At 46.7% G+C, this 26,013-nt stretch overlaps 1 protein-coding gene across 4 annotated transcripts in view; it reads right to left on the reverse strand.

Moving 5' to 3' along the window:
- Rbfox1 (RNA binding fox-1 homolog 1) overlaps positions 1-26,013 on the reverse strand; it is a 929,373-nt gene that overhangs the window by 309,824 nt on the left and 593,536 nt on the right. Inside the window, exon 1 of one of the 4 annotated variants that reach the window (XM_048332269.1) lies at positions 6,473-6,633. The exons of 1 other annotated variant lie outside the window; for it this stretch is intronic. In XM_048332269.1, coding sequence (XP_048188226.1) covers positions 6,473-6,571 — 99 coding nt within the window. In that variant the 5' untranslated portion in view covers positions 6,572-6,633. Of the gene's footprint in view, positions 1-6,472; positions 6,634-26,013 lie in introns of those variants that run through there. 2 more of the 4 variants (XM_048332275.1, XM_048332272.1) reach the window with 2 other exon arrangements.

A 26,013-nucleotide genomic window follows, 5' to 3' on the forward strand; every position in this document is an offset into this window, starting at 1 on the left:
AGAGAGAGAGAGAGAGAGAGAGAGAATTTGGGGGCTTGGGCATTATCCCTGAGCCTTTTTGCTCAAGGCTAATACTCTAGCACTTGAGCCACAACTTCACTTCTGGTTTTACTGGTGGTTAATTGGAGATAAGAGTCTAACAGACTTTCCTGCCTGGGCTGGCCTTGAACCACAATTCTCAGATCTCAGCCTCCTGAATAGCTAGGATTACAGGTGTGAGCCACTGGCACTCAGCCAAGGGGCTCATCTTTCCCCCTTTTTTTTTCTCAGTCAGGGCCAAGCAATCAGAGCTGCCATAGGCTACACAGAAAAGAAATCGAAGCTAAAATCCCCAGACCTTGGTAGCACTCGGGGTGTCCCAACCAAATAGGTGCTTTTTTTTCCTGTGCCAGCCCCCTGCACTAAGTTTGGGAATTCTTTTGAAGCCACCCTCCCCACTGGAACAGTTTCTCTCTGTGGGGAACCACTGCTCATTTCCCCAGCTGCTTGTACTCAGGGTGGTGGGAGGGTCGGAGCCCTGGCCTTTCTGAGCTCCAGTGTTTACATGACAGAGCCCCTCTGGAGAGGAGGCAAGTTGTCACACTGTCACGTGACACTGGTGACAGCTACAGGCCACTGCTCAGCCCTGCGAAGTTCTTTCAACCCGCACTGGATATAGAAAACTTTCTTTTTAATCCAGGAATGGAACTTTCTTGGCTTTTCTTAATCAAATTAAGCAGAATCCTGGGACACCTCTCCCAGACCATTAAAAATAAAAAAAATCTCTGCAGATGGGGCCATCACACCCACGCCTGCCTGCCCGTCTCTGTCTGAGGACAACACCTCCTGCACACTGCCCTGTAGGCACAGACGAACAAACCTGATTCTGTTGACAATGCTACAAAGGCTATTCTGTGTCTGACAAACTACACCGTTGTGGTGTGTGTTTTTTTTCAACCAGGCAATATGAATAAACAAGCATTATGTTTTCTCTTGGGGCACAGATCCTGGTTAAATGAATCAGAACCCCCTAAAAAGAGAGAGAGAGAGAGAGAGAGAGAGAGAAAAGATTGTCTACCCTCAGTCCATCAGCTACTGGACAATTACTCAAGGGCTGGCTGTAAGGAAAACAGATGGTGCGTGAGAGCTAATGACATCGGCTTTCTGTGGTGGGGTGAAGGCAGTACAGCCAATTGCATGTTCTAACAGAGGACTCGCCATGAAATGGCAGGCGCCGAAGCCGGATGGCGCAACGCTTGGGTCTGTGGATGGACAGATGCTTCGCAAATGAGCATTGCTTTAAGTGCCATGGATACAGAAGTGACTCAGCTAGCTCCCCCAGGTGACCCTCCCCCCCAACCCCCAAATGCCCACTTCCCCATGGGGGGGGGAGAGCACAGAATGAACCCAACCCACCCAACACATGGGCCTCATCAGCAAAACAATCCCTGCCTTTTCTCCTCCATTAGGAAAGATGAGGAAAACATGGGAGATGGCTTCATTAACCCATTCTTAGACACTCTCAGGAGTCTGGAGGAACTCCATTTCCTCTCAGCCTGCCATGGGAGCCTAGCAATGTGTTCATACTCAGACAATTAAACTCCTGTAAGCATTTCAGACGTGACGGTCATCTATCTTAATTCTTTTCTGCATTATTGACACTACTGACTAGCCCCTCCCCTGGCCCCCCAACCCACAGCTCTATCTCATAAATCAACACGGGATTAAGCCAAGGAAAGAGAGAGAGAGAGAGAGAGACTACCATAAAATGCCATTTGTCCCGCCGTAAATCATCAGACTAGAGTTACATAGGGAAGCCACGGTAGGGAGGACTCAACTTTTCCATGCGCTCATAATTGTTAGGGTCACCTAATGTTTCCCAATTTTATAATAGTAACTGGCATCTTCTCCCCCCCCCCCCACCCCAATCTCAGTGCCAGAAACCCATCTTTCTGGGTGACTCTATGCAGAGAACCATGTTCTAATTAAAGACAGAAAGGGTTGATATGCAGGCTTCAGTTCAATTGCTTTCGATCTGAAGATGTCTGTCCAGAGTGAGCAATGGCTTCATTTACCAGGAATTACCCTTTGTACAAACCACTTCACTATTTAAAACAAACCACATGGATCATCATTAAGTGGGGAAAAATGACCAGTCTTCGGATATTGACAGTGGCATGCCCTACTTTAAAAGCCCCTCTGTCTCCCCCCCACACCACATACACACATACCTTTAATGTGGATTTTTAAAGTACTTGACTTGTTAAATTTAGGCAAATTAATAGATTCTGAGTGAATAGGGCTCGGCAGACCTGAGGCGTTCTTGGAACAGAACAGGGAGACACTGAGGGATGTTTAGGAACAGGGGAAAGTAAGTTAATAAGCTCTCAATGTTTCTTTGGGGAGTTAGAACTCAGCATGAAACAGCTCTGGTGACTCTGACGCACACTGGGAGCCAGGAGACAAACCTCGGCCTGTCTGGGCCTCATTGTACCTAACCACAAGTTGGGGCTCTGTGGTTTGATTCTGGCTTCTAGAAAGCTCCAGATTTTTGTGGGTTTGGTGTGTTTGTGCCTCTGTGTGAGCGTGTGTGTGTGCGTGTGTGTGTGCTTTCTACCATTCTGTACAGAGAAAACAAAATAGATGCTCTTTAAACCTCATCAGTAGTAGCATGTCTCCATGTGTGGGGGTCTGTATGAAGTTTTCCCTCAAAGCAGGAATGTTCACATCAGTATCCACCATGGGGCTCAGAGAAGACGCTTATAGACGGGGGGATAGGCAGGTCTGAAGTTGAGTTGTGGGCAGATGATTCCATCAAAGAAGAAAGCCAGCACAGAGCTTCTAGATCGGAGGCTGAGGGAGCAACTTTCCTTAGACAGCAAGATGAAAGCCAGCTGCTCCTGGGGTTGCCTGTCCCTCCCCTCGCAAGTGGGGGACGAGCACAGAGTACATGTGATGTATGACATGTCTACGTGTGCGCATGTGTAGGAAAGCCTGTGATGACATCATCAGGCTTCACTTCTGGGTGTCACAGCGATGCATCTACATCATTTCAGTGGCTGTAGTATCTCAGACAGACAGAGACAGATGACAGAGAGGGAGGGGAGGAGAGAGAAAGAGAGGGAGAGGAGGAAGAGGGGAGAGGAAGGGAGAAAAGAGAGGAAGAGAAAGGGACAGGGAGAGAAGAGGAAGGGAGAGAGAGAGGGAGAAAGAGAAAACCACAAGAAACTAGAAGGAATTGCAACTGTAGGAAAGCATCTATCCTAAGAAAAGTGACTGGGAAATATAAATAAATGAGACAGAATCAGTCAAATAATATAAACACTCATGTAGTCTTTTCCCTAAGCTGTTTGGGGCAAAATGATTCGTGGGTTTCATTTGGTCATTCAGAGTAGACTTGTATGCGAAGGCATCTCAATTGATTTTTTTTAATAGAGTTGTCTGAAAGAACAAATCTGGGAGACTTTCAGAAGAAAGATTAGATGTTAATACTCAGGCAAAGAAAGCATGTGATGAAGTGAATTTCCTTGAAGATTGGAAATATTCACGGATAAGAAACAGGCCTTCCATGAAGCTTCGATCCAGGAAAATACATGGCCGTGAAGAAATGTCAGAATTTCTGCATTCAGAAATGACAATTGCTCCAAAATAAGGTAGTTGTGCTTTAATTAGATGTTATTATGATAGGCAATTAGAATGAGAGTTCTAAAATATACCTCATTCTAAATCACACAAATTCTTTTCTAACAAAGGTATTACTGATTCATCATATGTGTGTATATAAATGTATATACAACATATGTATGTTGTACATATATATTTATATACATATGTGTATACATACACATACACACTCTCTCTCTCTCTGCTCATTAGACTAGACAGCCATACTGTGATAGCTAAAAAGAAATAGTGAATAAAACTACAGTGCTCCTATTCAGGTAGAAAGAGTCTATATAGGCAAGTAGTTTGTGAACTGTTTACATTGTTTTAATCAACCTATGGACTGGATATAGCTACATAAAAGCAGCCAACAGGAAACTCAGACAGAGATTATCAGTCAAGAAGAGAAACCAAGAGAGATGACTCCCAAGATCCATGTCTTCTCTTGTGATGGGAGGACCGGAGAAGGGGCAAGAATGAAGGCCAGAAAGCTTGATACTAAATAAGACCAGCAGATGTCTGCCTACCCTGTACTCCAGGTATTTAGTGAAGCTCAGCAAAATACACCTCTCTCTCTCTCTCTCACACACACACACACACACACACACACAATTTCTCAGCATCACATTATAACCATTTTCACTGAAAGCATTAAGTCATTTCAAGGGCAGAGTGCACACCAAAGCATATTGCACACATGCAAGCACACACACAAACATCTCTTTATATGAGAACTGTGATATTCATTTATGCACTTGTAAATATTTGCTATGGTTTCCTTTGAGTTTCCCTTTCCAGAGAAGAGTGTTTTCTGGGTGTGTATGTGGCGAGGAGGGGGGGAGACTGGCTACCTGAAACTGAGAGCCTAGGGCTTGATCCCGTACAATCACCCTTCCCACTTCAAGACTCATCTCTCACTTAAAGTCACCATCCCCCTCTTCCTGAGTTGTAACTAAATATCAAGCAAGGTTAGCCCTCAAATTCACAGATTAATTTATTTTTGAGGGGTGGGGAAAGTAGCGTACAAAGAAACTGAGAGAGCATCAAAAGAGCTGGGGACTTTTGCTTGTGTGGTGACTGTGTGGTGACGCTGTTCCAATTAATTAATAAAGAGCACATGAATGCAGGATGGACTCATATTAATGACCTGTTTCAATCCATCTGAAGAAATGCCTGCTCCCTGCCTTTTCTGGTAGGGGAACTGATGTAACGTCCATTTACCAACATTTCATGGCGAAGGCTGAGAAATGGGAGACACAGAAGAAATCACGTGTTATCAATAAGCTCCCGAGCCATCTTTTCCTGACAAGGTTTCCTTAATGAGACGTGCAAGGAAAGAAATTTTTAAAAAGATAAAAACCAATTTGCTCTTTCCAAGTTGCTGGTTTGTTTTTTTAAGGGCTGTTCTCAAAAAGGCTTGAGAGAAGAGAGAGAGAGAGGGGGGAGAAGAAAAATACGTGTTAAGAAATATTTTCTGGAGGCAACCAACTTGATAACAAATTACCCAAATGTTCCAAACAGAATCGTGACATTTTAAGAAGACACATATTCCTATAACACAGATTGGAACTGGAGTCTGTGAGGAAAAAGACCTAGAACTCCTTCCGAACCCCCTTTCACTCTACCAAAGAACTTCCTTTAACACAGGAATACACACAGCCTAATAAACCATACCAGAAAGTGACTTGGTAGGGGGATAAAATAGACTAAATTCATTACAATCACTCAGAAACTTCACAGACCTGAGGGTGACCAAAACAAACAACAACAACAACAAAAAAAAAAAAAAACGGGGAGGGGGCTTTCCATCTGGCTGATAACCCTACCAGCTAGGAACCCCCAGTGGCTGCACACCCATGAAGCTGGCCTGCCACCCCACAAGGCAGCCCCAAGCTCTCTTCTCAACCAGGGAGGTGGGGGTGCCCTTCTCCGCAGAAGAGACCCAGAGGTCCCAGGGAAAGACCTCAGGTACTAGCAGCCAACGATTCTGAAATGTACACTGGATGGAAAGAAAACCAATCTGGAAGCCCTCAGCAAAAGCAGAATAGGGGAGAAGGGGGGCGGGTGGGTAAGGGGATTAAAAACAAACACTCCTTAGCCAACAAAGGCAAGTGTCTTCCCCGAACTCACCACCATAGCTATGACTGGAGTTTGGAGTTTGAAAGCAGATTCTGGAGCTGAGAGGCTCTGGAAATCCACATGGTTCCATCCCTTACAGACTGAATATATATACATATATATATATATATATATATATATACACACACACACAAAACATAGGGAAACTTAAGGAAAAATAAATCACATACACACGTGGACAGCACATGCATGCACACACTCACACCTTGTTAACAACTAGAAGCACCTGGATGTCTCTGCAGACCACCACACCCCCCCCCACCCCAGTCTCATTACCCAAGGGTTCTTAGACTTAAGACACCAGTGGACGCTCTGCCATAAGAAATAAGATCCCCCCCCCCCCAACAAAAAAAGCCAGGCAGTTTTCCATTTCAAATTCCCGGGTCCTCAGACTCAAAAACCATCCTTCAAAGTATTCAGTCAGGTGTACCCTCCCCCCCCAAAAAAAAAGAGGGCAGGGGGGTTCGGCACTTGATGTTAGGTCTGCAGGGACATCCAGGGGCTCCTATCGATCCTCCTGGCTCCAACGCATGAGCCGCCTCCTCCTCCACCTCCCCGACTCTCCAAAAGGCCCCGCAGCGCAGCCCACCGACCACAAGCCACCCAGCACCCAGCACCCAGCACGGAGCGCAGCCGTACCCAGCTTGGCCAAGCAGGAGGCAGCCTCCGGGAGAATGGCCACGCGCCTTACCTGATGCAAGTACATGAAAGTCAAGGCACAGGAGAGCTGGGGACACACGCCCACGTTGGGGAGCGCCACGCAGGTGGCCCCCGTCAGAGGATGCTGCATTTTGCCTCTGGCACCCAAGGAGCACGAGTGGGCACGCTCGCATGCAAGCACCTTGCCGGGTTCTCTCGTTCTCGTTCGTTCTCTCTCTCTCTCTTTCTCTTTCTCGCCTGGATGTGACCAGGTTCTTCCTTTTTTCTTTTAATTTGGGCTAATTATCTTTTAAAGTCAAACACCAGTAGCTCTGTCTTTCTCTTTCCTCTCTCTCCCTTCTCTCTCTTCTCTCTCTCCCTCCCTCCCTCCCTCCCCCCCACCGCGCCCCGGAGTCCCTCCTCCCTGGCTTGCCTCGCCTGCGGGTTTGCTAGATCCAAGCGTTTATCAGCCTCCAACTAAGCCACTTGCGGGAGGCAGGAAACTAGTTGGTGCCTTCCCTGCGCAGCTGTAGCGCTTTATCTCGCCCTCAGCTGCCTTGTTGGGCCTGGGTTTTTGTTGTCGGTTTTTTTTTTTTTCCCTTTCCTTTATTTAAATCTCTCTTAAAGTGGAAGTTCTCCCCACTCCCCCCTCCACCACACACACCTTCCACCCCCTGAAGGTGAATAAATGAGCAAAGGCTACTTGTATGAAAGTGACTGGACTCCTGTAGATACAGGGGAATGGGGGTGAGGCTAAGGGGGGGGGGAGGGAGAGAAGGAGGGAGGGAGAGAAGGAGGGAGGGAGAGAAGGAGGGAGGGAGAGAAAGAGGGGGGAGGGGGGAGGAGAAGGAGAAAGAGGGAAGGGGAGGGTGAAAGAGGGGGGAGAGGAAAGGAGAAGGGAGGACAGGGGAGGGGGAAGAGGGGAGGAGGGAGGGAAGGCGAGAGATTTTGACTCACGGTGAGGCTCACTCCTTGGATCTGGTGATGCTTGCTTGGCCTCTTCTAATTGTCAAATGGGTCCATCGGTGGGGCCGGTTGTGTGGTGGATTTTTATTTTTTTATTTTTTTAATCTTTTGCCTCCTTTTTCCTTTGCTTTTATTATTATTATTATTTTAACGACTCAACAGAATTTAAATCGCGTCTGCTGGGCACCGGCCCCGGGCGGGCGGGCGGCGCGCGCCGCTTGTCTCCAGCATCCTCGCTTGCAAGCTGGACCAGGAATGCGGCTGCCCGCCCAGCTGGGACCCCCAGCCGCAGCTTTCCCCGGGACGCGTGTGCATGCACACCCCGGGAGGGGATTCCCCTTTGTACGATGCTGGGGCGGGGGAGGGGGGACGTCTGAGGACCCCCCCCCCTCTTACCCAGGGATACCCCGCAACGGAGCCCCCTCCCGCTGGCCCGGCCTTGGCCGCCCACCCCCGGGGAGCAGGCGCCCCGCCGGCCGGTTCCGGAGGCGGCAGGTGAACCCCAAGGTGCCTCTCCCGGGCCCCCCCCCCAACTCTCCGCTCCCCTCAAACGCTCAGCACCAGGTCCGCAGGAGAGAGAGGACCGTCCTCCGCCGCAGAGCGCAAATCGCGAGGGTTTATTTATTTTCTTTCCTTTTTTGCCCCCCCACCTCGCCCGGCCAGCCTTCTTCTGGCAAATTAAACTGTTGTGCGAGTGAGTGTGGGCGTGTGTCTCCCCTCCCCTTTATTTTATGAAGTCATAATTATTCATTAGTGGATTTCGGGAGTCTTCACGGCAAAAATGAAACGCGATGTGCGATCTGCACATCGTGAGGGGAAAATAATATGAAGACTCTGAACTCTCAATCGTTTTTCCCCACGAAAGGGGGTGAATTTTTACTCCCCCCCCAGCAATAAAATCTTCATCGGGAATAGTTTCCCCTCCCCCCTTTTTTTAATAAAGGGAAAAAAAATACAGATTTTTGACCCCATGATTGGATTTTCCTTGTTTTGTTTGTTTCCAAAGCAAGAGGTCAGCTACCTGAACATCTTTTTTTGTTTGTTTGGTGGTTGGGATCCCTGAAAGAGACCTTGAGGTGGGGGTTCAGGGTATTACATGGCAAAGATATCCTGAGAAGGATTTTTATATTTTTGGGGGGGGGAGTAGGGGGGAGAAAAGTTAAGCTATTTTGTAGCTTTATATCAGACCAGCAGGCAGCATCAGAATGGCTGAGACGGATATCTTTAGGACAGGATCCAGGGTGGGTTTCCAGGGCTCTTTGCATGCATTCTCCTGGAGACACTCAGAGCAAAGAATGGGGCCTGACTTCACCCCTCAGCTTGCTACAAGATAACTCACTCTGTAGGCCAATCCAAAGGCTTTAGAGAGAAAAGGAAAGGAAGGATTCCACAACTCCATTGTTTTGTTTATTGTTGTTGATATTCTGATTTCCAAAAGCCATCAACAACGAGAAAGACCTTAGGGTAGCAAACCCTGAGCTCCAACCCAGACCTTGATCCTTAAGGACTTTCACCTTGCAAAAAAATCCAGCCTCCCTAAACACACCTCTCACCAATTTAATACGGATTGCCGAGCAGGTTTAACTCTTCAGCTTTAACAGAATTGGAATTCGAAGAAGTAGGGACCAGTCTCTGCTGCTGTTGAGCAAGACAGATGGCAAGGGTTAGTTTGAAAATTTCTCTATCTCTCTGATGTTTTAGGATCCACATGTGTCACACTAGCTTCGATTTGTTTTTTCTTTCTCCCTGTCTTTTGCTTTTATTTTTTCAATTCCCAAAGCAAAAGAGAAAAAAAAAAGAATAAAAACCACTGAAGAAATAAAGACCAAGGATTTTTGCTTTGCATTTCTCCCTTTCCCTTCCCCAGTCCTTCCGTTTGACTCAAGCCATTTGCTGGACCTAGACAGGACTCACCAACTTCCTTTACTCTTTTTCTTTCTTCTTGGCACTTAGAAAAGACTGAAAATATCCCAGGAAAAGAGTGCAGTGTTCTCCCCAGCTCATTTTCATAAGGAACGTGATAAATAATACATGACATTTTAATAAGACCTTATCTAAGTGGTTTAATGAAAAACAAATACTTGATGCAAGGATCCAATAACTGTTACCCCTGCACTGAGCCCACACAGGTTTCCCATTCTGGCTGGTTTCTACCACAGGTGAGAACTCTGCCGTGATTGAATTCCTTACAGACCCGTTTTGTAATAATGACTCAGACTTTCCTTTGAACTTGGGAGCCAGGAACACTGGAAATCTATAAAGTACAGCAATAGAATCCAGCCCTCCTCCAGCGATGTCAAAAAAAATTATTCAGCACTCTGGACAAACCCAACCCACACTCCACTCCACAAATGTGTGCGAACACACAAGCACAGTCTCCACAAACACCCAGGGAGGTTGCAGAAGTGATTTCACCCTGGGTAACAACGGTGTGGTGCATGTTCATCAAACACAGAGCATTCGGCAACGCCAAATTAAATCCATCTGAGCCCTCTATTTACAGCTACTACTATCACTGTCTGGATGCCCAAACTTTGCCAGGCAGGCTTGCAGGCAGCCACTGAAGATTCTGAATTTGAATTCTATTATCAACAGGCTAAGGGGGAAAAAGGCCCATCAATGGTACTTGGTCTGGGCTGTTTCTTCTATGTGACCTAATTGGGGTAGGGGTGGGGGTGGGGGGTGAGGCAAGAAAACCTCTTGTTTCTCTTTGCAAAGAATTCCAGGCACTCAATACCACTTGGTGTGTATGGATTGTGCTGCATTCAAGGGCTGCCCTGCTGGCTTCATTCAGCCACAAGGACCCCGCAATTGAATAACGAAACATGTCCTGTAAGAGGCTGAAAGTGTGCAAAAATAATGAGTGATCCATCAAAGGATAATGTCAGCATCAAGCGAGACTACCGACCGCAAGGCAACCACTAAACTTTTCCTTTGACCTACACAATAGTATTTGTAATTTTTTTTCCTTTTCCCCAACTTTGCCATTAACCTAAGAACGTGATATTTTCCCCTTCTTCCATGGTTGCGTTTTTAAAAATAACTTTCTAAGAGTGTCAAAAGAGCAAACATTTCACTAACACGGTCCTTCTGTGGGAATCATTATGCTTTGGAACATTGGAGCAAGGAAGACTCTAGTCAGAGAGAAAGAAGGACCTCCCGACCGGTGGTAATGTGAAGATAGCATTTAGAAGGATTTTTTTAATCTCATATCCATCAGCTACAACCTTGTCTTCACCCTAATTAGAAAGTATTTCTAGATAAGTCTATTATTTATTATGTCTCTGATGGGCTTACTTGTTCACACGTTTGAATGCTATGGAATGAGTGCTTCACTCAAGGAACTGGCTCAGGCCCTTGAGCTTATCCGCAAGACAGGGCAAAGGCCCTTAGCATGGGCAGGAACCATGGAGGTTTGGGGCAGAAGGCCTAAAATAACAAGAAAAACTAAGAAATAAATGATTGTCCAGCATAATCAAAGGGGAATGAGTGGTATAGAAGGAGCATACAAGCCACTGGCAGGTCTGGATGTAGGGGCGAGGGGAATCGGGTTGGGCAGACACACTGAAGTAAACCCGCTCTGAAAAATGCTGCTGCAGCTTGAAGAAAACCCCTGGAGTCTTTCAACTTCCAACCTGACTGTCCAGCCTCACAGTTGTTTAGGAAAGGAATTCTGGAACTTGCTGGTGGCCCACCTGCCCAGGGGCAGTGGGAACTTGGGTACCTGTAATGCTGAAAAGTTGCAAAGATTCTCGCCTGTATATTATTCACTAAATACAGGAGCTTAAAGTATAGAAAAAAACTCAGAAAATTCGGAATTTCTGGCTCAATGAATGGAGGCAACAGACATTTGGATGGAACAAAAAAAAACACATCTTGGTTTGATTGTTTATGTGGCTTGTTGGTGTTTGTGCTGTTATTGGGGTTTGAACTCAGGGGCTGGGAGCTGTCCCTTCACTTGTCCCCACCTCCACCCCCTACACACACACACACACACACACACACACACACACACACACACACACGGCTAGCACTTGAGCCACATCTCCACTTCTGGCTTTCTTCTGGTTCACTGGAGTTGAATCTCCTGGACTTTTCCTGCCTGGGCTGGTTTTGAACCGGATCCTCAGATCTCAGCCTCCACTGTCGCGAGTATGACAGGTGTGAGCCAGAGGCACTAGGCTAACGGATTTCTCCCAGTCTCCTTCTATTAGAGGAAGGTGAGATGATGGGATTTGCTCTTGTTTTTCTGTAGCTCTGTTTGTTACTCTGGCTCCTAGGTAATGGAAGGAAGTCTCAGTGCCTAGTTGTCCCTCTGAGGTTCCCCCCACACACATCCAAAGCCCCACTCTGTTTTGGGGCATAGCTCTCTAGACAAATGTGTGCTCACTCTGGAGCACTGAGTTAGGAGTTTGGTGGCTGCAGCATGGCTCAGATGAGGACACGGCTCCTCTTTCAGAGCAATGGGCAGCACCTATCCCAGACAGAACCATTTAGACAATTACTTTGCATGCCAGAATGGGATGGAGGCAGGAGATGACAGCCTGCTTTTGTGCAAAAGGTGCTCAAACTCTTCGAAGCTTTGTAGCCTCTAGTGTGGGTTGGCAGTGAACACTGGACTGAAAATAAGCCACACATGCATGAAGAGAAATGCAAAGGCAGGCCTGTGCCCACTCCCAACTCTGCAAAACTACATTGGTTGTCCAGATTACACACCTGTCTTCTGCTCCAAAGATTGACATCAGATTAATAAGGAAGATCGACCAATTAAGTAAATAAAATGCACCTAGGCATGAATTTTGGCTTTAAAGAAATGGATGATTTCCAACACAGACAGTGGAGTCAGAATTGGTTAAGGCTTGGAAGTTTTGGTATTCACTTACTGAAATTTAAAACATGCATCTCTCTCAAGGTAACCGCTGGCCACAGCTGGCCACAGCTGTCCTGCTCTAGTATTTAGAGGAGCACAGCTCTTGACCAGGACTATTTGCCTCGCCATTGCTTGCAGGAGCGAAGTCAGAGCAATGGGGGAAACGTGGTCACAAAATAACAATTCTGTATTAAGAAGTCTGAGCTAAGAAGAACCAGGGTTATTTGTGTGTTTTCCCTTTAGAAAACTCTTAGGAAAGATCTCTAAGGAATTTTTATCTATATAATGAAAAGGCTACCAGACCACAGGAAACCCCACCATCCCTTTACATGTATGTCTGTACATAGAGAGTTACACGCAGGCTTGGATGGTCTCATACAAGTACACACATGCAGGCACATGCACACACACACATGAACATATGTAAAATGCACAGAAAGGGATGTAGAAGACATGGTTCAAACTGGCAGAGATTTCTGCATTCACAGTAAGAGCCAGGGAGACCTGGAGATGTTCCATTTCTGCTCTGTGTAGATTCATATTGCTTGAGATTTCGCAAGTGTATCTGCTCAGCACTTTTAAAGTACAATGATGAGAAACAATTGTATCCTTATGATTGCAATGACAACTACTGAGAACCATCACTGCTGTTGTTGTTGTTCTTATTCTTATTATTAAATTTGTCCCTAGGGAATCTTTGCCTTCCTGCCAACCAGAGGGAATTTTTCTGGTGAGTCCATGAAAATGCCAAAACTCCAGCGCTGCAGTGGTCTGGAGAGTTAACATGCACAAACAGATAAAAGGGAATCAGCTTCTCCAGGCCCTGCCAAAGCTCTGGGTTGGCCCCCAAGTGTTAGAATCTCAAAGCACAGTCACAAGGCTAAACGTTTCCACAGCTTAGAACCTCATTTCTAAGTCTAGCAAGCCCTCTTAGGGGCCCAGCTTTCTAAGGATCTGTTTGGAAAGGAATAGGAGAGCACTCGAGTCCTCGCCCACCACTTCTGCAGGTGCCCAGGCTCCAGTGAAACAGATGCCCAGGCAAGAAAACCTGCATATGCTTTGGTAGAAAGAAGGGAGACAAATGATTTGCAGAGTCCAGGTATGTCTGACTCTCCAGCTCCCTCACCAACGCTGGCTGGACACCTGCCCTAGTACAGAAACCAGGAAGCTAGAGAGCATGAATTTGTGTCTTTTGTTCCTCCAGGCCTGGGCTAGACTCCCTCCCCTCCTGCCTGCTGAGCCAGTGAGGGGAAAGCTGGGGGGAGAGGGGGAAAGCAGGCCTTTCCTCTCCATTTCACCAGATCACCTGCAGCTGTGGTATGGCTGCCGAATGGGGGACCACAGATGGGAGCTTGGAGTATCGATCCCCGCGCTCACCTCACCCACTGCCTCTCCTGCATGCTAGGGATGTCAGCTTTGATCTCTACACAAAACCACCTGGTGACAGTTTAGAGGGCCAGGAGAAGCCGTGGATAAGGGAAAGGGCACAGGAGCTCTTCCCAGGGGGATTCTTTGCTCCCGCACCTTGAGCCAGTGCAGCAAAAGAAAGCCTACTGTCTTGTGCTTTTAAACATGGCCACACAGCCCTCATCTGTGGCGAGGGGCAGGACATCGAAGGCCATTATTGCAAACAGAGCAGTTTTCTCATGATAGAAGGGATCCAAGTCCACAGGGACATGCCAAGTGGGTTTGCATACAGGCATTTGAGCTAGCCACTTGGAGTCGTGCTCTCTTCTTCTGCTACACGGAGCAATAATAGCTCCCGCATCAAACAACAGTGATTCTTAGACTTCCGTCCTCCTCTTTAATTTAAGGACTATTACAATAAAAGTATTTTTTAAGGTGATGGGGTTGCACAAAAAACAATAACTTTTACATCTATGAGCAAGTTAGGAGACACACACACACCCACGTGCGCACACACGTACACACACCATCTGCTGTCCTCATCATTTCAGGAAGGAAAGGGCATTTTTTTTACACCCCAAAGGAAAAAAAATTAGAAGGACATATTCAAAATAAAGGACAGCCTTTCAAATTGATTAAATTTAGGCCTATTAAAATTTTCACTAAATTGCCCTTAATTTTCTCATTTAGCTGCAATCTGTCGGAAATGTCATTACAGAATCAGCTGAGTCTGTGGGCCAGCATTTGGGAACCACTAGGATAATGAATGCAAAGTGCGTCTTAGGTCAAAGAGTCAAGAGCACGAGGTAAGTGGTATGAGAAGTTCAGTAGGGCTGAGGAAGCCCCTCTGCCCTCCCCCCCATCAACACCCCTGCAAGCTCATTGCCACCCCAGCCTGACGCCCTCTTCCAGCCTCAGCTCCTTGACCCATGAGGTCACGGTTTAATGAAGGTCATGCAGGTGGAACATGATGGAGCAGCAGAACGTACTCATGTTCCACGGTGACACAGCCCTGCGCTTCCAAGGCCACTGGAAGTGTGCGCTGGTGGTTGGATGTCTGGGGACCCTTCCAGGTTGGAGCCCATCCTGTAGGGAGCCCCCTTCCTGAGTCTCCAAGCCTGGCTCTGCCTCACGACTGCCCCAACTGAGATCCAATGTCTGCTGGCTGCTAAGGTCTGGGAAATGCAAATCAGAAGAGGCCGAGTCTCGTCCTATCCCAGTCAGAATGGCCTTCATGACAAATAGGACCAACAGCAAGCATTGGTAAGGATGTGGGGGCACAAGAGACCCGCCTCCACTGTCCATAGCCATGTAGCTGGCACCACCACTGCGGAAGCCACCGTGGAGGTCCCTCGACAAACTGAAAGGAGACCTGCTTTGTGACTCCGCCGCACCACTCGTGGGCATAACTCCAATGGAGAGCAAATCCAGGCACAAGCGAGATACCCACACACCCCAAGAGTAGAAGCACCACTCACAAGAGCCAAGCTCGAGTCGGCTTATGTGTCCACCCGTAGATGAACTGATGAAGAAAACATGGCACATATGCACAGTTATTCAGTGTAGAGTGGGGTTATGTCAATTTTAGACAAATACCATCTGTTTTTTTTCCTTATATGAAGAATCTAATTTTTTTTAAAAACAAAAACATGAAATTAGAAGGTGCATCATTGGAGAAGAGGAAGGGACATATAGGAAGAGGAAGGGAACAAGAGGGGGCCCTGGGGTGAATGTGATTGAAGTACACAATAGACCTGGGCGCAAATGTCATAAGGAGATCCACTAACAGCATACAAAAACCCTCTGCTCCATCCCTTGACTGTGGAATGATAATACTTTCCCTTCCTTAATTAAGTTATTAAAAAGATAAAAGAATACATTTAAGTCCGAAGACTGCAGCCTCCCATCTAGCAACTATCCAGTAAACAGAAGCCACTCTTACCAGATTTTTACTTTCTCTATCATTTCTATCCCCGACCAGTTAGTAAAATAAGCATTTCCCCATACAGATAGATGGATACATGTAAAGACAGAAAGATACACAAATACAGCAAAGTCAAGGAATTTGAATGTATTTGCTTAAGAAAATGTTTTGAAATCACTCGATTATAATATAGCAATATATACAAATCATCTTTCTGCCCTAGTCTGCTTGTTTCTTGTTCTTTTTTTCTTTCCCTCCCTCCCTCCTTCCCTCCCTCCCTCCCTTCCTTGCTTCCTTCTTCCCTCCTTCCTTCCTTTCTTTCTCTCTTTCATTTATTTATTTTTGAGTAGCTAGGATTATAAGCAGGCATGATGCACTGGCACCTAGCTTGAATTTATTTTTAATTAATGAATGTCAGTTGTACAATGGGGGGGAGTTCATTTTTGACATGTCCATAGATGCATACAATGTCCCTTGATTAAATTCACCTCCTCCATCACTCTCTTATATCCTCCTTCTCTATGTTATCAATCTCAACAAGCTTCATTGAGAAAACAGCCTTTTCCTTTGGGACTGGGATGTGTGCATGTGTGTGTGTGTGTGTGTGTGAGAGAGAGAGAGAGAGAGAGAGAGAGAGAGAGAGAGAGAGAGAGAGAGAGAGAGAGAGAACCTTTCCATCATCGGCTGTAACCTGCAGCATCACCAGCAATGCTTATTCCAAAATCATTATCATCATCATCACCTTTTCCTTCAACATTGTTTACAACACCTACACCCAGCAGGCAGCTTCCTGAAACATTACTCTTTGCCAATTTGCCGGCAGGCTTTCTCCTTCCAGAAATCTGTCATTGACCCTGGCCACCCACTTTTCTAGTACAACATTGTTTTCGCTTTCTAATTCTTTCCTGTTTACAGGAGGAGAAGGCACTAACCCATCCGTAGACTGCCCGATACTTTTCTAAAGAAAGAAAGACTCTGCCGCCTATCTCCTCGGTTGCATACTTTTCCTCTCACTCCCTCTTGCAAAAATAGCAAAGTACACAGAGGCAGAGTCTGTCCCGCCAGCCACCTACCATCAGGTAGGTGGGACCCAACGAATATCACTCTCTAAATGGGGGGCGGGGGGAGTACCCAGAGCAGGCAAATGACTGAAAAAAAGTTTTCAGGAGGTGGTGGGAAGCAGGGCTTGGGTGCTCTTGGGTGTGGGGCAGGGTGGGCGTGGGCTCCCACTGCACAGGACAGAATGCAAGTGCGGGGGAACAGGGAGTGGAGGCAGCAGCAAAGACAAAACCAGCTTGGTGGCGATTGCACATAATGAACATGTGGGAAGGGAAGGTCTACTTTGGGAAGCCTGCACACCCCTCCTACCCTCTGTGTTTTGACTTTCTGGATGGAACCCCAGTCCATGTGAGATGAAGGAGACACACCCGCCTGCAGAGGATGTTTCTCTTCCTCCCTCACAACGCAAGATGGCTGCAGGGCTCTTTGACTTCCCTCCTACACCCACTCCCCCCACTCAAGTTCCTTCAGTATTGAGAAAATATTTATATATCTAGACAACCTAAGAATCCACAAACAACTCTGACTGGGCTTGACTTCACCTCCAACCTCTCAGGCTTGAATGAACCCACGCTGGCTGTGACCTTTTTGACCTCTGACACACAGGTAAGAAGAGACAGGGCAGGGAGGCTCCATCCCTGGCTTACAGGAAACAGCTTGAAAGACTGAGGATGGCTGGTGGTGAACTAGGAGAGACGAGAGAACACCTGCGCAGCCAGGTGAGTCTGCGGAACTTCAAAGGTCCCATGGCCAATCTTTCAGAAGTGGAAACTGCAGTTTTTCAAGCTCTCCCCTGGCACAGTTTGCATTCTAGACACTCCCAAAAGTTGTAGTCCTTCAGGTAGAATCCATGGTAAGAGGTGTTGCTCATTCGAGGGCTGCATCTTACCTGTTGGCTCAGGTATGGCCTGGTCTCTGGGCCCCATGAGGAGGACCCTTACCTGAAGCTCGGTCCCTCACAGTATTCTGCCATGTACTGATGCCATAAGGCACACGCATGCTCAATATTCATGAAGAGGATGGGAACAGGGTTCTAGAAGGATCTAGATGGATGTAGCATTGGGCTATTTTTTTCCAGTGCTGCCTTTAGATGAAACTGCTGAGTCAGGGCTTCCCCTACCATTCTGCTCTTCCCTTTGGCATGATCAACCCAGAGCCCTCTCTGCCCTAGGATATTTTACTACTCAAAAGCATATTCACAGGGTCCCTAAAGGTGATTATCTTCTTACTCTCTGCATCAAGCTATTTTCATTTCCCCCAGACCAAATCTCCTCTCTCTAGATGATAGTTTGTTTCACCTTCCCTTCACTTGGGCCCATGTGTAAGAATCAAGACTCTTTCTGCACAGTGACCTGTGAGAGAAAAACTATGCACTCCCCCTCCCCCCCCCCCGCCTCCATTAGACCCTCTTTTATGTATGCATTGCAGAGTTTGTGCCCTCACCACTGACACCAGACCTTGCTTGCCACTGCTTGTGCTTTGTTTGGTCTCTTATTACCTGGACCCCATCACCCACCCATTATGGTTTTACAATCTAGTCCTGTCACACACACACACACACACACACACACACACACACACACACACACACACCTCCTTATAGCTCAGGAATAACCATGAATTTCACACTGGGTCCTATGTTGTCTTCACACTGGGGTCTGATCCTCTCTGTTACACCCAGAGTCCCCAAAGTCAGCCCTCTGCACCTGCTCTTCTTGCTCTACAACTTCACCATTAAGGAAAGCTCCTCCCTCTTAACTTTGAAACCTCAACACTGGCCCACCTCTGCTGTCCTTAACAGTCATCAGATTCCCACATCCTATTCTTTTCAACTCCCAACCACAAAGACCCTTTTGGTTTTGTCACTGTCACTCTCCTAGTATGTCATGTAGTGTTCTTCTCTTCACCTTACATTTTATTTTTAAAGCTATATGGCCCTGATTGCTCCCCCTACCCCACACCACCCCCCCTCTCTGCCTTTGTTCTTTCCATTACACACTTTACATTAGCTCCACAGAGGGCTTTTTTTTTTTGTCCAGTCCTGGGCCTTGAACTCAGGGCCTGAGCACTGGCTTCTTTTTGCTCAAGGCTAGCACTCTGCCACTTGAGCCACAGCGCCACTTCTGGCCGTTTTTTGTATATGTGGTGCTGGGGAATCGAACCCAGGGCCTCATGTATACAAGGCAAGCACTCTTGCCACTAGGCCATATCCCCAGCCCCAAAGAGGGCTTTTAGGTGATACATAAAGTCAAGTGTGTCGATCCTCTGGTTCAAACACACCCCCTACCAGTTAGGGCATGGCATCTCAGTTGTGTGAACCTGGAGCTACCTCTCCTGCCTCCTCCTCCACTGCCTCCAGATCCCCACGCCTGCAATCTCATACTGCCATCATTTATGCCCAGTGAGTATAAAACATTTCCAAGTATACGATGATTGCCTGCTAGAACAGCTTTAATAACATGAGTGTACGAATCCCAGCCAGCTCAGGGACTAATGAAATAAACGATCACAGAAGAACATGTGTATCTTTGGATGCCTGGCCCTGTCAAGGGAGTGAGGTGGAGATGAGGTTGATAACCCCATCCATGCGTCTATTTGTTCTTCATGGGGGCAGCGCTGGGCACACACTGATAACGTGGTCGCCCGTGAGGATGTGGAGCTTCAGATGGATTGGGAAAGCATCCTGCTTACAGAAGGGGACTTGCTGCCCTATTTTCTCTCTCCGGCCTCTTCATCCAGCATTACACAATGTGTGAACCTTCTCCGGGAACTTTTTCCTCATTACTGGTGCATTTCTCTCATCTGAGAACTGTCCTTGGCCAGTTCTGGCCAGTTCTTGTGATGTATCGGTTGACAGAATGGGACATCTTGAATGTTCTGTGGTATACATCCTATTGCCTAATTAATTGATTCCCTGATCAACTATATCTTGAATGCTTTCTCTATGCCCAGCAGAACACAGAGGTGTCCAGATAAATACAATGTCCACAAGACAGAAGACAGAGCTTGCATTCTACATGACCCAGCTGTTTGAAAATCGTCAAGTGAAAACAAGTCCTTTGTACAACTCTATATTAGTGGGGAGCTGGCATTTCTCTCATCATCACGCCACAAATTAAAAAGAGTGCGTTCTATTATGAGGCTAATTGAAAACAATGTCACTTATCCATACTCTCAATTTCAAATATTAGTGTTCATCAAAGTAGTCTCATTCTCTCACTGATTGGCTTGATAACAGACGTCTCATATTTGGATTTGTGAAATTCATCTCTCATTCTGTTGCTGTCATCTCTTTCATTAATGGGGTTCCATGGAACATTCATTTCAATGAGGGCTTCCACAGGTTGAAGTGTATTATGCATTTGAGCATCGCTCATTGCCCTGTACGACACTAGGAGGCTCATTTTCCCTGAGGGAAAATAATAGTGACTAAAGGAGTATGGCGTGGGGCTGGGCATCACCTCATCTGTTCATCTGTTCGTCTCTCTGGATTCACAGTGGAGTAATGATCAAAAAGCCTGGTGAGGTTCGGGCTTTTAGGTCTGAATCTTCCATCAGATCATTCTTAACTGGGTGACTTGCTTTTTTTTTTTTTTTTTAAACAAATCGTTCCTTGACCTGGGATGAGCAGCCTTTTCACTCCGTTTCCTTAGGTGTTTTGGTCACAGTGAGGCAAAACTAACCGAGATACCCTTTTATGTGAGATTCATCTGTGTTGATGGTGTGTGTGTTTCCCCTGATCTATACATGCACGGCTCCAGTGTAAGCTTGGAGTCTACGCCCACATGTGAACGGTTGTGATCCAATTGAAGGGGGCCTTTACCCTTTCAATTTTTCATCATTAATTTGCATTAACCCACTTTTGTACAAAGGATATGAGGACATGTTTAGTAAAGGGGAAAAAGGAACAGTTTTCCTCTTCCTTCTTTAAAAATAATGTAAGTGGCCCAAGTTACAGTGTGAAAACCCCTTCTTTACCGACCACACCCTAGGTTGGAGTGTCCCCCCCCCCCAGGCAAGGGCAGGCACCCAGGGCTGTGTCAGCCTCGATCTCCTCACCACACCAAGGCCTGTAGATAAAATCAGGCTGTGACTCTAGAAAATTCCAGAGAGCTGCTGGCACAACTCCCGAGCCCTGCTCTTCTCCACAGAAGCCTAATTATAGTCACCAAAGAAATTTCTGGTCTGTCCAGGTCGTGGATGACAGCTCATCATTCCAATAGCATTTTTTGTTTTGTTTTGGGTTGGGAAACTAACCTCATTTCTATTTTTATTAGGAGAACGGCTTGTCTTTACCAGCTCCTTTTACGTAGATCAAGACATCTTGTCAACCTGTGCTTTTCGCGGGCAAGCGAGAACCCCTCACTTTCTCTATGAAGTATTGTGCTGTCCCCATGGGCTTTGCACTCTGAGGTGAAACCTCTGCACCAACACACACCTTTCCACACCCAAATACTCCTTTTACTTGCAGCATGAGTTCATGTTCAACAGAGAAAATGACCTCCCTCCCCATAACTTCAACCGGATCTATTTAACTCAAGCAAGATCTCCCCCCACCCACACACACACAGTATTCCATTAACTTTTACTCTGGGTCAAACGAAGTTACCCCCAAACATTACATGAACTTGAACTTAGGTTTTCAGGCAAAGGGTCGAAGTAGGAGGAGTTTTAATTTGCTTGCATGAAATAAAGAAGGCTGTACACAGGGCTGGTGTCCCACTTCGAAATGAGACGATGTGTGTAGTTACAATTAAGCAAGACCTTAAAAGTATGAAACTCCAATCCCTACCCTGTGGCCTTTGCAAATATTCATCACACAAGCAGACTCTTAGAATTCCACAAAACGATACGGCACTTGTAGGATGGTGAGATGGAACGTGGACAGGGTTCAGTCATGTGTCTTTCAGCCCAAACGCCACCCAAACATGGTGACAGTGCTAAAAATCCATCTCTGTGCTTAGCCATTCCGAGAATTATTTACATACATTATTGTGTTTAATCCCTGTGCCAACGTTCTTTATTTGTGCATCCCCCTCACTCCTTCCGCACACAACTCATCTATAAATATTTATCGAGTGGTGAATTACATTCTAAGCATTGTTCCGTGTTCCCAGTATGCTGTGCTTAAACGCATAGACAATAAAATAAACAAACAAATAATCCAGTCAACTCCCTGGAGCAGCAGGAAGTTCCTTTGCGTAGAATCTAACCTCTACTCTCAGAGACAGACTTCAAAAACACCAATCCAGTTTCTCACAAAACCAAAGCAAAACATTTTCACTCTCAACATTTATCCCAGAGAAATGGAAACTTAAACTGAACACACACACACACACACACACACACACACAGTAAAAAAATTGTGTTTGAAGGCTTGTGCTAACTTGATCCACCACTGAAAAGAATTCTTCCAGGAGTCTCTCGACAGGTGACTAATTAAATCAACGCTGGCATATCTATAGCATGGAATTCTACTCCGCAACTTGAATGAATAGACAACAGACACTCACAATGGCACACAGACCGGACTCCAGAAAATTATGCAGAGCTAAAAAACTGCAATTCCTCCAAGGTGAGGTCCTAGATAGTTTTGTTAATTTATTTTTTTTGGGGGGGGGAGCTTGCAGACTTTTTATTATTTTATTTTTTCCCACATTCCAAAAATTTATTATCTGATTTCTTGCAGAAATCTATCTGCAAGCTAGACTTCATGTTGACATGCCAGATACTCACACAATGCACCTTGATCAGACTCACCCGACATCACTCTCCCTTATCCCTCCATACCAATATCATCCAACTTCTTGGTTCTCTCTGCTTGCCCTTCTCCTCCCAGTAATGCTCCCTCCCCAGAGAGGATCTACTTTACATTCCCATAATTCTGTGTGTGTATGTGCGTGCACACGTGTGTGTGTGGGGGGGGGGTATGCTGGTGGTTTACAGGTTTCACAGTGATATTTTCACACATGCATGTACAATACTGTGATTGAGTTGGCCCCTCCCTCTTTCCCCTAGTATCCAGCAACTTCCAGTGAGTTTCCTTCACACATCCAAGGCATTCGGTACTGTTCACCCCCCAATATCCTCTACCCACACACACCCAAACAGTCCCACAATGACAAACATTCCATGTGTGACCCTGTGTGTGTATGTGTATGTTTCACTTTTAGGTCTAGCATCCACATGTGAGAGACAACACGTGACCTCTGACCTTCTGATGCAGGGTCACTTCGCTGAGTATGGTAGCTCCATTTTTTTTTTCTATGTTCCCAAGGCTTTCAGCGTGGTGAGGCTACAGTAAGTGTGTTACTGAGGAGCTAGAGGAAGAAGGGCAGGGTCGAGTGGTTGTGGTTGTGGAAGGACAAGAGAAGAAACTATCAGGGGGAAGAACTTTTGTGTATCCAGACAGCGAAGGGGTGCACACAAACAGATACACACATGCTGTCAGCGAGCAGAAGTAAACATAATACATACACACACACACACACAAACACCATTATCACCACCATCATCATCACCACCCTCGATGTCCAGGTTATCACACTGTACTACCAGTTGTGCCAACACCACTGCTGGGGAGAAGGCCAACTCTCCAGGTGATTTGTGACACGGGCCTGGTGCTTCTACAGTGACGGCAACACAAAACTTCAGTTAACATGGAACTGGTAAATTTTCCATGGGCCGGTTGTGGCAAATGGGGTAGAAGGCAGGAACAGGCTGTGAAGAACAACCAGCAAGCTATAGATAGCGCAGAGACGGATTTAGAATGAGGGAGAGGTGGTGTTTGGAGTTAAGGACAAGGAGAAGAGTGGGTGGGAAGATGTTCCAGGAAAGCTGATGGTGGCGTGTGCGTGGCAGGGACAGAGCCCAGGGTGCTGTGCACTGGGCTGTGGGAGGGGCGTGGTGGACAATGAAGTCTTGGGCAGGGCTGTGTAAAGAGTAACAGCTCGCTCTGATCACAGGATCCTTCTAGAAGGCTACCACGCATTCGCCTTCCACCGAGTGAGGCTCTAGAAGCGATGTAGGGTCTCAGGGCTGAGAAATCTCTGACTCCTGGTGCAACAACAGTAACTTACTAAGCCCCCTGCTTCCTTCAAAACGCCATTATAATGGGAAATATGCCCATGCTGTTCAACCTAGAAACAACCATCCCACGTAGGAATTCACCACAGAGAACTAAACTACCATTAGCCACAGAAATACCCATAGGTGAATATCTGTCGCAAAATTTTCATGATCAGAAAAAAAAAACCAAGCAAAAAAAAAAACAAGAAAGAACTCAGATATACTTCAACCACGGATTGTATCAATGGTGATATGCTGGGAAAATGATGCAGCAAGAAAAAAGAGAGAATATATTACTGATGGGTGCCGACACATGGGAGACTCCTTTTAGACTGAAAGACTCTTTTTAGACTGAAATTAGACTTACAGGATCTCTACTTCAGAGTTTACTCAGGATATTCTAGAAAAGGCAATACTCTGGGATAGAAAACAGTTTGGCAATCTCAGGAGCTTAGATAAAGCTGAATTCCTTCTCTTCTCCTCCCCCCCCCCCCAGCCCCGCATATCCTAGAAGTAGTGGTGGTTAGATCATCAGGTCCACTTTTTTTTGTTTCCCCAAAGTTGCAGAATTATATGTGCAGGAGGGCAAACTCCAGTGCATGCAAATTATGCCTCAATAAACTTGACTTTGATGCATTGATCTGGTGAGATGGGCAGATATAGATCAGAGCTGGAGGAAACCTGTTCTCGCTTCTGGGAAGGGCTGGGTGGCCCCTGGGGACCGTATTAATGATTCCAGAAGGTGCAGTACACCATGTGTGAGTGAGGATGCAGGTTCGCTGGAGGGAGGAGGTGGTAGGAATTCAGGGATAGCAGACCAGGGTGCAGAATGAGATACAAGAACACCTAGACAGCAGAGAAGGGGCATTGTGTCCTGGAAATGACAACCATTTATTTATTTACTTTCTAGCTGCTTTCTACGAGCAGAAAGTGCTGGGAACAAATAAAAGTTAGTGGGAAATCTGCTCAGTGACTTCTTTTTTTTTTTTTTTTTTTTTTGGCCAGTCCTGGGGCTTGGACTCAGGGTCTGAGCACTGTCCCTGGCTTCTTTTTGCTCAGGGCTAGCACTCTGCCACTTGAGCCACAGTGCCACTTCTGGCCATTTTCTGTATATGTGGTGCTGGGGAATTGAAACCAGGGCCTCATGCATAAGAGGCAAGCACTCTTGCCACTAGGCCATATCCCCAGCCCCTCAGTGACTTCTAACATATGAAGAGTTCCCAGTGTTCCTTGAAACTACTAGGCCTCGTGAGCTGTATCTTGAGTGTAATAAAGAGACACCTTTGCTAGGCACCAGTGACTCAGGCCTGTAGAGGACTGTGGTGTAAAGCCAGCCGGGGAAGAATCATCTACAAGATTCCATCTCCAACATAAGTAGCAAAATGCAGGGCTGGAGGGGTGACTCAAGTAGTTAAGAGCATCACCAGTGGATCAAATAACCAAGTAAGTGTGAGGCCCTAAATTCAATCTCAGTACTGCAGAGAAAGGAGGAGGTGGGAGGTAAGGAGGGAGGGGAGACAGAGGGAGGGAGGAAGGAAGAGACAAAAGGAAGGAGGGAGGGGGAGAGAGAGACCAAGCTAGACTATAGTGAAGCATGCCTGTAAGCTCAGCTGCTTGGGAGGCTGAGATAGGAGGATCATGGTTCAAGGCCAGCCTGAGCAAAGTTATCTCAAGACCCACTTTTGAGAAACAAACTGAAAGAAAAGAAAAATGAAATGGCTTTGTAGGTCAAATGTCAGTGCTTGAGGTCCTGAGTTTAATCCCCACTACTACAAAACAGGAAGAGAGGAAGGGAAGAAAAGAGACTGAGCTACCTTAATATGGAGTGGGTTCACATCCTTTCCCATCAAGGCAATCCAAAGCCCCAGCGCCCTGTGTGGGTGCTGCGCGGGCGGGTATAGCCAGGAGTCGGGGTAGGGGTGGGTATTCTGCCCTCTATGTCCACCTGCAAAGAGGAACTCAGGGCTGTCTCCTCCCCTCTAGTGGTGGCAAAATTATACACATCCCTTGCTCCCATTCATCCCCACCTGGCTAGCGATGGCATGGGTGCCCGCTGCCCACCTGGCTGGATTCCATCCTTCTCTACAGCGGAGCCCTGCGAGGAAAAGGACGAAGGGAAGCACAAACGAAGCTTGCTGCACTTCTGCCTCCCACCCGGGGCCAGCCCCCCACAAAATAACCAAAAGGATAGCAGAGACTCAGAGCACACAAGACTGCGTGTGTGCTTGTGCACGTACCTTTCTCACCACGGCTCTGCGATGCGCGCATACTGGTAGTTGTGCTATCCCCATTTCACAGG

Source organism: Perognathus longimembris, chromosome 23 (assembly GCF_023159225.1).
Source record: "Perognathus longimembris pacificus isolate PPM17 chromosome 23, ASM2315922v1, whole genome shotgun sequence".
Lineage (NCBI taxonomy): Eukaryota > Metazoa > Chordata > Mammalia > Rodentia > Heteromyidae > Perognathus > Perognathus longimembris.